This window comes from Setaria italica, chromosome V (genome assembly GCF_000263155.2).
Source record: "Setaria italica strain Yugu1 chromosome V, Setaria_italica_v2.0, whole genome shotgun sequence".
Taxonomy (NCBI): domain Eukaryota; kingdom Viridiplantae; phylum Streptophyta; class Magnoliopsida; order Poales; family Poaceae; genus Setaria; species Setaria italica.
This window is the reverse complement of record NC_028454.1, coordinates 43,588,123-43,599,296: the sequence shown is the minus strand read 5'-3', so window position 1 is coordinate 43,599,296 and position 11,174 is coordinate 43,588,123. Positions and strand designations below refer to the sequence as shown.

Here is an 11,174-nt window from a genome sequence, read left to right as displayed (position 1 = left end):
CTCTTTGTAGCTTCAGAATGATTAAATTTGACTTGAATGCTTGTGGTGAGATGCATGGTCCTGTGATGGTCGTTTTGACATTGGCCATGTGATGGTCGTTTTGGTACTTTGGGTTCCTCCTCGTGAACTTTACGATTCCTAAGCATGGAGAATGACTGGCCGGTATCATTTGTTCCTTTCACACTCTAATGTGTAATGTACCACACTGCTCTTGGTAACCATGAAGTTAATCTGGTATGCAGTACGTTGTGCGCACAGATGGTATTGTTTTACCTAGTTAAAATTTAATGGATCATCTTTCCTCTGGCAGAAAAAAAAATGGACAAAGCAGGACTAAGCACGCTGGTCTGTGCTTATGGTGGATCCTGCAATCCGCCGGCATGACCTGCAGCGCCTTCGCAGTCTCTCTTTGAGAGCGTCAGTGCGTGCAGATCCTCGACCACTTTGGGATGTTAGGTGCAATTCATACTTGTTGGCCATGTGTTCCAGTCCATCAGTACGTCTTGGTATTGGTCATTAGTAACGATCCTTCTTGCAGCGGTGAATGGATTCATTATTATCTTCGCTTACCTAACTATAGACATTGATCACAAACTCGGCCTCAGTTTTAGGCTAGTACTTGCCTCCCTGATCCACTTCGTTTTTCTTTCATGATGGTGTGCCTCTTAAACCCTTCAGTTACACATGCACATATTTGTATCCGACCTATTCATAATTGTATCATCAGCATGATTAGATAATTCGCATTGCAGGTTCAGCGTCGAGCGAACCTGAACCAGTAGATTTTCATGAGAGAACAGATTGTAAGAGGTCGGAATCAGGAGCATTGAAATGCAGCATGCTAGGCGAATACTCTTTGTAGCTTCAGAATGATTAAATTTGACTTGAATGCTTGTGGTGAGATGCATGGTCCTGTGATGGTCGTTTTGGTATTGGCCATGTGATGGTCGTTTTGGTACTGGCCATGTGATGGTCGTTTTGGTACTTTGGGTTCCTCCCCTTCATGAACTTTAGGATTCTGAAGCATAGAGAATGACTGCCCCGTATCCTTTGTTCCTTTCACACTCTAATGTGCAATGTACCTTACTACTCTTGGTAAGCATGAAGTTAATCTTGTATGCAGCACGTTGTACGCACAGATGGTGATGTTTTACCTAGTTAAAATTTAATGAATCATTTTTCCCTGGCAGAAAAAAAATGGAGAGAGCAGGACTAAGCAACGAACCCTTCTTGAGCTGGTAGCTGTTATTCTTGCATGGGAGACTATGTACCTGCCAAGATTCACTACCATTCCTTAAGGTCTTGAGTGTAATCGCACAGCGTTCCCGCAACCCAATACCATCACAGAATGCTTCTGGCAAAACCTGCAATAATTGCAATCACATTGGTTCCAGTAAGCAGTCGACAGTTCACTATATATCACAGTGGGCGAATACCGACTGCTTGATCTAAGTTCCGTTTCTTTTGGGTTGATAACAATCACTCAAGTGCATATACATGACAAATGGCATATAAAAATGTCATACAATATTATTATTACCTAGTTCTGAACTTAATATATTGATTTGTTTCTTCCTGTCACTCTGTTACATGTGCATATATTCTTAGAAGTTACAGCTACTAAGAGCATGTCAGTCTCTTTCTCAATGAGGAACTAAAATCTTTTGATTTGTTTCTTCCTGTTAGCGTGTGCATATAGCATTAGTAGTTAGAGCATCATTAGAGCATCATTTGATCATATGAACATGTTTCTCTGTGAGGAATTCAAAGCCAATATCTATGTTTCTTCCTGTCCCAGATGCCATATGATAGCAGCTGTTCAGCTCATATTGTTTTTTAGCATACAATTTAATCTATTTAACAGGGAAATGCTTGCACTTACAATATGATTTTTAAGTGTGTTGGCATCAATCTGCTTCTCTATCGATGATGGTGGCGCGATCTTGAATGATGTCTGGTTCCAAGATGCTGTGAGGCTTTGTTGTTCCTTTTCTCCATTACTGCTTGGCAAATTGTTGTTATACTGCTTCTGAATGGAAGCAGATGGTGCTTCTTGCTGCTTCTGAATGGAAGCAGATGGTGCTTCCTGCTGCTCTTCAATATCTGGCAATGTTGGTACTTGATAAGACAAAAGAGACATGCATGCACTTCAGTATTTAATTTAACTCATTCACATCCATTGCTAACAGCTTAAAAAGAAAACCATAGACATAGTTATATTTTGCTCACTTTGTCGACCTCTGTTTTCCTTTGGTTGAACTCTCTCTGGTATCCATTTGGCCCATACGCTTTGAGTGTAAACACCATGTTTCCCTCATACCGTAGCAACAGAGCATTAGCTTCAGTAATGTCATGAAACTTGAGAAACTGTGACCAACCAACTGCAAAGAACACGCCCGTCCAACCCATTTCAAGTTTAATGCTGTAACCTTTGCCAGAGGGGCCAAAAACGATGGCCGTACGATTATCAAGTAGCTCCATGGGGATATGCTATTGCACAAACTTAGCAGGTATCAGCTGCAAGAACACATAGACAGAAGAGAAGTCAGGTCATTACAACAAGTGAAAGCAAAGTCAACAACGATATGCGCACCATCTTTTCCATGAAATCTTTTGGAAGCACTCTGATGAACTGTGGCTTATGGGTGGAACCTTTGCTGCTTGCCGTTGCTTCACCTGAAGAGAATATATGAGTTACAAAAAAAACTAAATCAATTAGATCTTTTTCAGAATCCAAGAAGATCACCAACGTTACAAAGAGAAAAAAAAGGGTAAAATTACCACAGAAAATGTTAGCCTCTAATTAATTTCTGAGACATGGAGACCAATGAGAAATTGGGGGGTGGGGGGTGGGGGGTGGGGGGGGGGGGTGTACCAAGAAGGGTGGCGGCGGGGGGAGCGCGGTGACCTCGGCGTCGTGGAGGTGGATCCGTGCCCGTCAACTGGGGTTGGCCATGGCCAACGGCCGACCGCGCGGGCAAAGACGGGTCCCCTCACGCGCCCCGGCCGCTCCCAGTCGCAGCTGCACCAAGCAGCGACGCCCCCCGGGCCCCGGCCCGCCGCGGTCACACGACGCCGGCAGGTGTCCGCGCCCCACTCCCCCAAGGGCATGCGCAACCCCTCTCTGGTGGGTCAGCCTGCCGACCGAGAGAAAGACCCCCACTCGCGCGTCACGGTCGCGCCCCAAGGACCAGGCGCCGTCACGGCGCCCATTCCCGCCACAGGCGGGCAGATCTCGTGGCATCCGCTTCACTTCGCGAGAGGGGAAGGGAGGGAGATGGCGGCGGAGAAGAGGAAGCCGGCGGCGGACTGAAAGACTCACGGAACATATCCTTCCGTACAGATCCGTGTGTGTTTGATCTGTCCGCGGGCGCGATCACACGGGCTCCGGCCACCGCGCGCTGACGGCGAGGAGGATGGAGTGCGTCTCATCACCAGTTCACCACCGCCCGTGGAACATGCATCATTGATTAGTGTAATATAATGTAAGACCTGCTCAACTTTTTTTCATAGCGGTAACCGGACACGACACAGACCTCAATTTTTTTTTTATAGCGGTAGATCGACGTGGGGTTGTTTGTTTTTTTAGCACATCCTAGAAGATTCTTGTGACATCGAATGTTTAGATACTAATTAGGAGTATTAAATATAGGCTAACTATAAAACTAATTGCACAGATGGAGACTAATTTGCGAGACGAATCTATTAAGTCTAATTAATTTATGATTTGACAATGTGATGCTACAGTAAATATGTGCTAATTATGGATTAATTAAGCTTAATAGATTCGTCTCGTGAATTAGTAAATATGTGCTAATTATGGATTAATTAAGTTTAATAGATTCGTCTCGTGAATTAGCTTCCATATGTGTAAGTAGTTTTATAATTAAATATTTAGTCCTTCTAATTAGCTTCCGAATATTCAATATGTCCCGCAATACTTTTAACTTAACACGACTTTCTTCCGAACTAGTCGGGCCTGTCCCCCTCGCCATCACGCTTCTGGTGTCCCCAGACGCGTGTCGTCTCCGCAGACCAGAGATTTTGCCCTCGCCTGCTCTAGGTTTCACCGTCGATCTATGCGCTTGCTAGATCGATCTCAGGCTCCATGGCGTTCCCCGTCGGCACTGCCGTGATGCTCAGCAACCCCAGACGTTGGCAGCGAGCGTCGGCCGGGGACCTCGCCTACCGCAAGATGGAGGAAGGTTCACCTGGGCTCGAACAATTCCAATAAATCTATCTATTAGATTCTGCTAAAAATATTTTCTCCTAAAATCATATCATTCTAGAGTAGATCCCAATAATAAATTCCTCAATACTTCAAAAATGACCACGTCAGCACGTGGACCGCTCTCCCTGCCTGCCTTGCCGTGCTATCACCGTGCCATGCGCATCCCTTGCCGTACCACGGCCCATGCCGCGACCGAACGCGCCTGTCAAGGTGCTGCCACCAAGTCAGCCGGTCACGCGAGCGCACGACCCCAGTACCAACAACCTGCTCCGGTCCTCCTCACCCGACCTTATCCTCGCCAAGTCGGCTGGCCCCATCCCTCCTCTCCCCTCCAAGCCACCTCTATGCTTTCTTCCTCTCTCGCTCTCCTTTCTTCTTCGTCTACCATAAACAAACGAGCGAGCAGCGCTCTACCCGCCGGCCAAATCCGCCGCCCCTACTCTACCAATTTCAAATCGCCGCCGCCCACACCTGGCTCACCTGCCCGGCTACCTCCTCCACCTCTTCCTGCCTTGCGCCATGGTCCCAGGCGCTGGGGATTGAAGCTCCAACGGCTGCCATTGCCGCCAGCCGCCCCTCACCATCAAACCCCATCCTCCCAATCCCCTCTTCTCCAACTACACAAACTGAGCTATGGTGAGCCCATGATCGTGATGCGATCACTATTTCTTGGATTTAGGCTAGTTGCCGCGCTCGATTCCGCACCTACTTCAACTCGACGGGCTTCGAGCGTGGCGCAAGATCTACGGGTTAGCGATGGAGGGCGTGAACTGCATGCAGCCGGACATCCGCGAGGGCCTAGCGTGGGAACGGATCAACACGCGGGAAGGAGCAGTTTGGGGGCGATTTGGGAAGGACCGGACTCGCGGATATATGTGGGATGACGGAGATATTTTTCGCGTCCGTGTATTTTTGCGGGAAGGATGGGGGAGCTGTTGGAGGTAAATATTTTTTATTTTTTCCATAAATAAGATTTTGGAGTAATTTTAAAGGAGCTTTTGGAGTTGCTGATGCATGGGAGGGGCGTACGGTAGAGGGAAAGGGTCTCTAGCTAGTTTTTGAACCGCGAATGCGATGTACGGGAAGTCGCTGCGTGTTTCCTTGGCAGGTGGAGGATCGCACGCTCCTTCCTCCATCTTGCGATAGGCGAGGTCTCCGGCCACCGACGCTGGTGGCTGGTGAGGGTTGCCATGTCGCTACTGCGACCGTCTGGCGATTTGGAGGATCAGGAGGATGCCGCCGGCGGACGAGCACGACATTGAGCCTGTGACCCGGTGCACGGATCCACGGTGAAACCTAAGGTTGGTGAGGGCAAGATCTCTACGGAGAAGACGAGGCGGGACACCGGAGTTCGGAAGAACACCGGCCGTGTTTAAGAGTGTATACTCCTATCCAGCATAAGGTCAAGTACATTGCTACACGTCAGCGGTCTCATAAGTCGTCTCATGCAGTGCCACGTAGGATTTTTGATGATGTGGAGGAGAGAGAGCGAGGTCGTTGCTTCGTGAAACAACCACCTCATGAGCTAAATTGTAGGACTACGAGACAACTTAACAACCATTGTACGAGTTATTGTTGCCATGCAACTCATAATATTTTATTTTTCTTATACACAAATTAAGGAATTATATACCACTACCAGACAACTTATAGGACAACCCATTGTACAGGTTGCCTGTTAAATCATCTCAAGATTACGTGTCAATGCATGAGACCACCTATTAGACGACACCAATGTACTTGCCCCTAAATTACTCATGTCGTGTCGTGTCCGACTATGAAAAAAAGCTCAGGTTTGTCGTGTCGTACGCGTTTAGGACTATGAAACTAACCCGTTTCAAGCGTAACGCGGGCACGGAAAAGAACGGGAAATAAACAAAAAAGGGGAGGCACGAAGAAGGGAACTGATGTCCCGGCGGTGACATAAGTTAACACTGCGCAAGCGCCACACGGCCTCGAGACTGAAGGGATCGATCGAGCAAGGGACAGAGCAGAATTAGTTAATCATCATGTATCCAGCTTGTGCTTACTGATGATATGGTCTACATTTTTTCTCAGTCCTCAAAACATTTCGACTGGAGGTATCCAATTCCTATCACAAGAAGAGCTAAAGCAGCAAGAATTAACATTGGGATGGGATCTTGCACTTCAGGGTCGTGGTACACGAACCGCAAGACACAAAGATAAGCCAGCATCGCGATACCCACGACGGTTGTAAAATACTGCAGGAGCAAAATAAAGATGTACGTGAGTGAGCACAAGGAGAAGAACATCTAGATCTACTGATCATGTGGACTTTGGATGTCCATGGTATGGGAGGTGACGGGTAAAAAAACTCCATGGATCCGCGTACGCTGAAGGCGATGCTCACGAAGTTCCCGGTGGCGTCGCTCGTGGGGGGAAGAAGGCCGACGGCGTGCGCTCCTTCCTCCATCTTGCGGCAGGCGAGGTCCTCGGCCGACGCTCGCTGCCATCGGCTGCGGTTGCTGTGCATCAAGGGGATGGGGAACGCCATGGAGCCTGTGATCGATCTAGCAGGTGCACAGATCGACGGTGAAACCTAGAGCAGGCTAGGGCAAAATCTCTGGTCTGCGGAGGCGATCGACGCGCGTCTGGGGACACCGGTGAAAGAAAAAGGAAACGTGGCACGTTTCAAAGAGATTTACATCAATACGGCTATGATCATTTTAGACTCATATTCTTGAATTAAATCCGGACTCAATATGCTTGCAATTTAGGACGGACACGAATCGCATCCTCCTTTTCCGGAACGAGACTGCTTGACTTGTTGAGCTTGAGCTAGTCCAAGTCGGTGTACACTAGGCATACCTGAACTCATAAAAAGGCCATGGAATCCAAGCCAGCCTGATTTTCTCTTTATGTCAGCTTTCGATTGATATTGTTGCGAGTCTCTCGAATTTGCTTTATGGCAAGAATTGTTCAGGACGTTCCGTATATGTGCAAAATGTCCCGATGAAAATGTTACAAGAAATTAGGTTTGTGATTCTTTGATGGCGTAAAGAGAGCACGGCGTCCAACTGGACAACTCGTTGTTGCCTCACGCACGCACAGTCGCACAGACGCGCTTGACTACCTCCTCCGCCGTGCCAATCTTTTAGCCGCTTAACTACATCGTGCCATCAAATCTACATTGTGTGGCTCTGGATTATATTACATTGTCAGTTTCAGACATTCAGATCCCGTTGTTTTTACAATATGTTTGTTTTCGGTCGGGGAACAAGTCCGATACGGTTCTACCTTACCTAAAATGGGATTATATTTTTCTTGAATACGCAGGAAAGCTACGTATCATCATTATATTAAAAAGATGAAATACGAATAGTAATGTTTACCGGCTGCAACGTGGGGCGTTGCCGAGTGCCAATCGACCCTTGTTACTCGACCGTTTTGTACGGCCATGGGTGATGCGATGATCCTGAGCATGATGATGTGCGACGACAATGCCGGGTACTATACTCGTCGGCAGACGACGATTACTAGTCTACTACGATCCACCACCCAGCAGCGGGACCATTAGCCCGGCCTGGAAACCCTTCACGAGGGTAATTTGCAGGCCTCACCTAATTCCAAATTGATTTCTAATATGAGGAAGCTAATGTTATTGAAATTGCTTTTTAACTTTTGGCCCTTTTGCAGGCATTCGGAGTTATCTGTTGCATCATCATGAATTATAGCAAAAACTATGTACTTAAAATAATCAATCAAAACAAATAGTATTTTGGAACGGAAGGAGTACAAACTAACTGACTGCTATATCTCTCTATTACTTCGTGTAGAATGTAATAGAATTTGAGAAAGTCAGACTTATAAGTTTTGGTCGACAATTAGTTAAATTGTGTGCATATTTAAGTGTATATAAAGTTGTGCCAATACGAATCGTATTTTGAGTTGCTGCAACCGTTGAATTAGCTTGCTGCTACACGTGTTTGAAATACGTTTGTTGTACGAGGGAACGCAGAGAGTTGCCTAACAAAGTGTCCTTTCTCACAAAAAAAAACTGTGCGAAAGATGGAACATAAGAACCGGGCTGGTTGGAAACTGGAGAGGGCACGCGGCCTTCAGTCCGAGAGTGAGGAGAAACTGGAATCGGGCCCATCCAACGTTGGACTCTGGAATCTAGCCCAGCAAAACTTGTGCCCTATTTAAGCAGGAAACGCGGCCCAGCCCAAAATCAGCACACAACTCTCGTTGCAGTTGCAGATAATTTTGGATGGCGTTTTATGGCTCCAATTTCTCCGTCGTCTTCCTAAGCTCCGCAGCCTCCCCAACTCCGGCCGGCTGAAACTGGACGGGCGGCGGGACTGCAGGAGTCACCTCCATGGCCTCGGCCGCAACCCTCCCCAAGTTTCAGTCAAGGCCAAGATGCCGCAGCTACTTTCAGGTCCCATTCTCCTACTCTCCCTCGTGAAGGTTCAGTTCATCAGTTGCCCTGTAGATTACTTCCAACAAACAATTGCACTAGCCCTTGGCCGCGGGCACTCATCTCGGCATTCTCAACCCTCAGGTAATTGATCAAGTTCGTGCGCACATCAGAATATGCGGCGCCTCCAAGTGCCGGATACCTGCGCAGGGGTAAACTGAACTTTTTTTTTCCTTTGTGGCTTGTCACTTTCGGAGTTTCAGTCTTCAGTGTTCAGGCTTGCTTTCACAGGTTCCTTCGTTCCGGTTCCGGTGTAGGAACAAGTTTGAGGCACACATTCCAGCCGGTGTCTGCAGTTGGATCAGGTGAGTTCTGCAACTGCGTACAATGCAGAAGCATATCGGTCCTATCCTATCGATCCACAATGTTCAGAGACTTAATGTTTAGAATTTCAGACATTGCTAACGTCTTCAAGAAATGCATGTAGGTCGGGACTCGTCGATCACTGAAGCCGACAGGAAGAGCGACCTGTCGCTGGAGAACGTCAAGACGTCTGTTGCGTCCCGTGACGGTGATAAGATCAATGTGAGCTCGCCAACTCGGTTCAGGCATGTAGCCGTCCATTCCTCATATCTGCAACTGAATCTTTCAATCTGATCCGGCCATGCCAATCCTTTATTTCTATGAAGGTACGAGTGCAGTTGCCTGGGAAGGCAACACAAAAGGTGTTTGATGAAGCCCTGACGATCTTGTCTCGTGATGCACCGCCGGTTCCTGGTTTCAGAAAGTCCAAGGGAGGTACTGATCCTGATTAGTGCCTCATAATCTCTCCCCTTCGTATTATTGACATTCTTGCTTTACATTTGGGCTCGTGTTTTCTTACAAGAATCTCTTTACATTTGCTTTCACCAAGTAATTCAAACTTCTAACATTTTGTTGCTTCCTCTACATGGATATTCGTTGGCCATTTGAAGGGAAAACGTCAAATGTAAGTGCCTGCAAACCTCAGTTTTTCCTGTACCTGACCCTTTTAATTGTACGGTTTCCCTTTTGTCTCACGCATGCATTCACTTGAAGTCCCCCAGTGCAAAACCATTCAAGACCGTTGTATCAATCTTCAAAGCATGACATGTTCTTTAAGATGTGCCGTCCTATTTTCCTGAAACAAAAGCACATACTAATGTTTCAATCAACTTCTCAATCAAACACGAGTACACGCAGCTGTTGGCAACTAGATTTCAACAGCTAGTGTCGGCTACTAATTGAGATCAACTACTGATACGGCCTGACAAAAGTGCAATCCCAAGCTTGCACTGCAGAATCTTGTTGTCTCTTGTCCTTCAGCAACCACCGAACACAGCTAATGATGTTGCTGTTCTTCAGATACCCAGCAGCATCCTCCTGCAGATGCTTGGCAAAAGTCGGGTCACCAAGTTCGTCCTTCAGGAGATACTGAGCATCACCATCGAAGAATTTGTCAAGAAGGTGAAAGCCAATCCAGATAACACTTAGCAAAATTTATCCTGTGTATATTTAGTAGCCTGGTGGGTATGACACTGATTTGCTACTGATTCAGGAAAACATCAAGGTGAACCCAGAGATCAAGACGACCCAGACCGAAAGCGAGATGGAGTCGGCGTTCACTCCTGGTTCGGCGTTCGGGTTCAATGTTATCCTGCAGCTTGAGAAATCTGATTCTGATGAGGATTCAGAGGAGCAATCTGACTCCTCAGAGTAGAAAGAACAGGCTATCCCCTGCATACATTTATCACGCTCATGTGCTCTCTCTTATGAATGGACTGATTGGAAAGTCGTTGCAACTGTTTTGATTTTGCAAGTTGCAACTGGAACATTTCTGAAGATATGAATAGCCGCACTGAACATGAATACACAGAGCACATCTGCTTCAGAGCCTGTTGCAGATATCATTAGAACTGAAGAAAATGTGCATGGGGAGGCCCATGCCAACAATGAGACACTGCAGCTCCAGCTTGCTGCACACTATAACGAAATCTTATCCACTTTGTCTGGAGTATCATCCGTTGACACCTTGGCTTCCAACTACCCGATCAATCATTCGGGGTGCCCCCAGCTCCCAAGGTTCACACTCCCCCACATCGCCAGTGACCTGCCAACTGCACATATTATTCCTTCTTTTTTCAGAGAAAATCAGCTGCATATATTGTAGGTGAAGAAAAAAGATCCTAAAACATCTGCAACTCTGATTCCATGGTCCATAAGAATTCCCTGTCATGACAGTGTTTTGCAACTTCCTGACACTAATATTGCAGTGCTGAAATGTTCACTTCATGGATAGTAGCCACATCATTATACCAGAAAGAAGTCATTTCATTAACAGATATGATTGGACTCAGGACCTGGGATGATTTGGACTACCACCTTATTCCCTATATTCCTGTCACGATTTCAGTATAATTTTTTAATGAATGGTGACACCTTCAATGCTTAACTCCCAACCAACAGAATTTCTAGATCACAAATAGTTGCTACAATGTTTGAAAACATAATACACAGCATGTACCATCTTTCCTTTTTGGTCTG

The 11,174-nt window shown here is 46.7% G+C and overlaps 1 protein-coding gene and 1 long non-coding RNA gene across 3 annotated transcripts; one reads left to right on the top strand and one right to left on the bottom strand.

Moving 5' to 3' along the window:
- Nucleotides 1–619: 619 nt before the first annotated feature.
- On the bottom strand, nt 620–3,048 carry LOC101760723. Its single transcript, XR_001164052.2, has 5 exons — nt 2,876–3,048; nt 2,594–2,676; nt 2,230–2,517; nt 1,883–2,118; nt 620–1,364 (listed from the first exon to the last, which is right to left on the bottom strand). It is a non-coding gene; the product is annotated as an uncharacterized LOC101760723 (long non-coding RNA).
- A 5,424-nt stretch (nt 3,049–8,472) lies between these two features.
- Nucleotides 8,473–10,521, top strand: LOC101760034. 2 transcript variants are annotated; one of them, XM_004970828.3, is made up of 8 exons: nt 8,473–8,633; nt 8,757–8,824; nt 8,904–8,977; nt 9,100–9,197; nt 9,302–9,410; nt 9,587–9,600; nt 9,996–10,097; nt 10,189–10,521. In XM_004970828.3, the coding sequence occupies exons 1-8, from the start codon at nt 8,571–8,573 to the stop codon at nt 10,348–10,350; spliced, it is 690 nt and encodes a 229-aa protein (XP_004970885.1). In that variant the 5' UTR covers nt 8,473–8,570; the 3' UTR covers nt 10,351–10,521. The 2 variants fall into 2 exon arrangements, with proteins under 2 accessions (XP_004970885.1, XP_022682078.1); XM_022826343.1 differs by lacking the exon at nt 8,757–8,824 and having other exon boundaries at nt 8,479–8,756; nt 8,876–8,977.
- The last annotated feature ends 653 nt before the right edge of the window (nt 10,522–11,174 follow it).

Coding starts and splice junctions, on each gene's coding strand:
- LOC101760034 (XM_022826343.1), top strand. CDS start 8,615: ATGCCGCAGCTACTTTCAGGTCCCATTCTCCTACTCTCCCTCGTGAAG. Junction 8,757..8,875: donor TCGGCATTCTCAACCCTCAG/GTAATTGATCAA, acceptor TCGGAGTTTCAG/TCTTCAGTGTTCAGGCTTGC. Junction 8,978..9,099: donor GGTGTCTGCAGTTGGATCAG/GTGAGTTCTGCA, acceptor AAATGCATGTAG/GTCGGGACTCGTCGATCACT.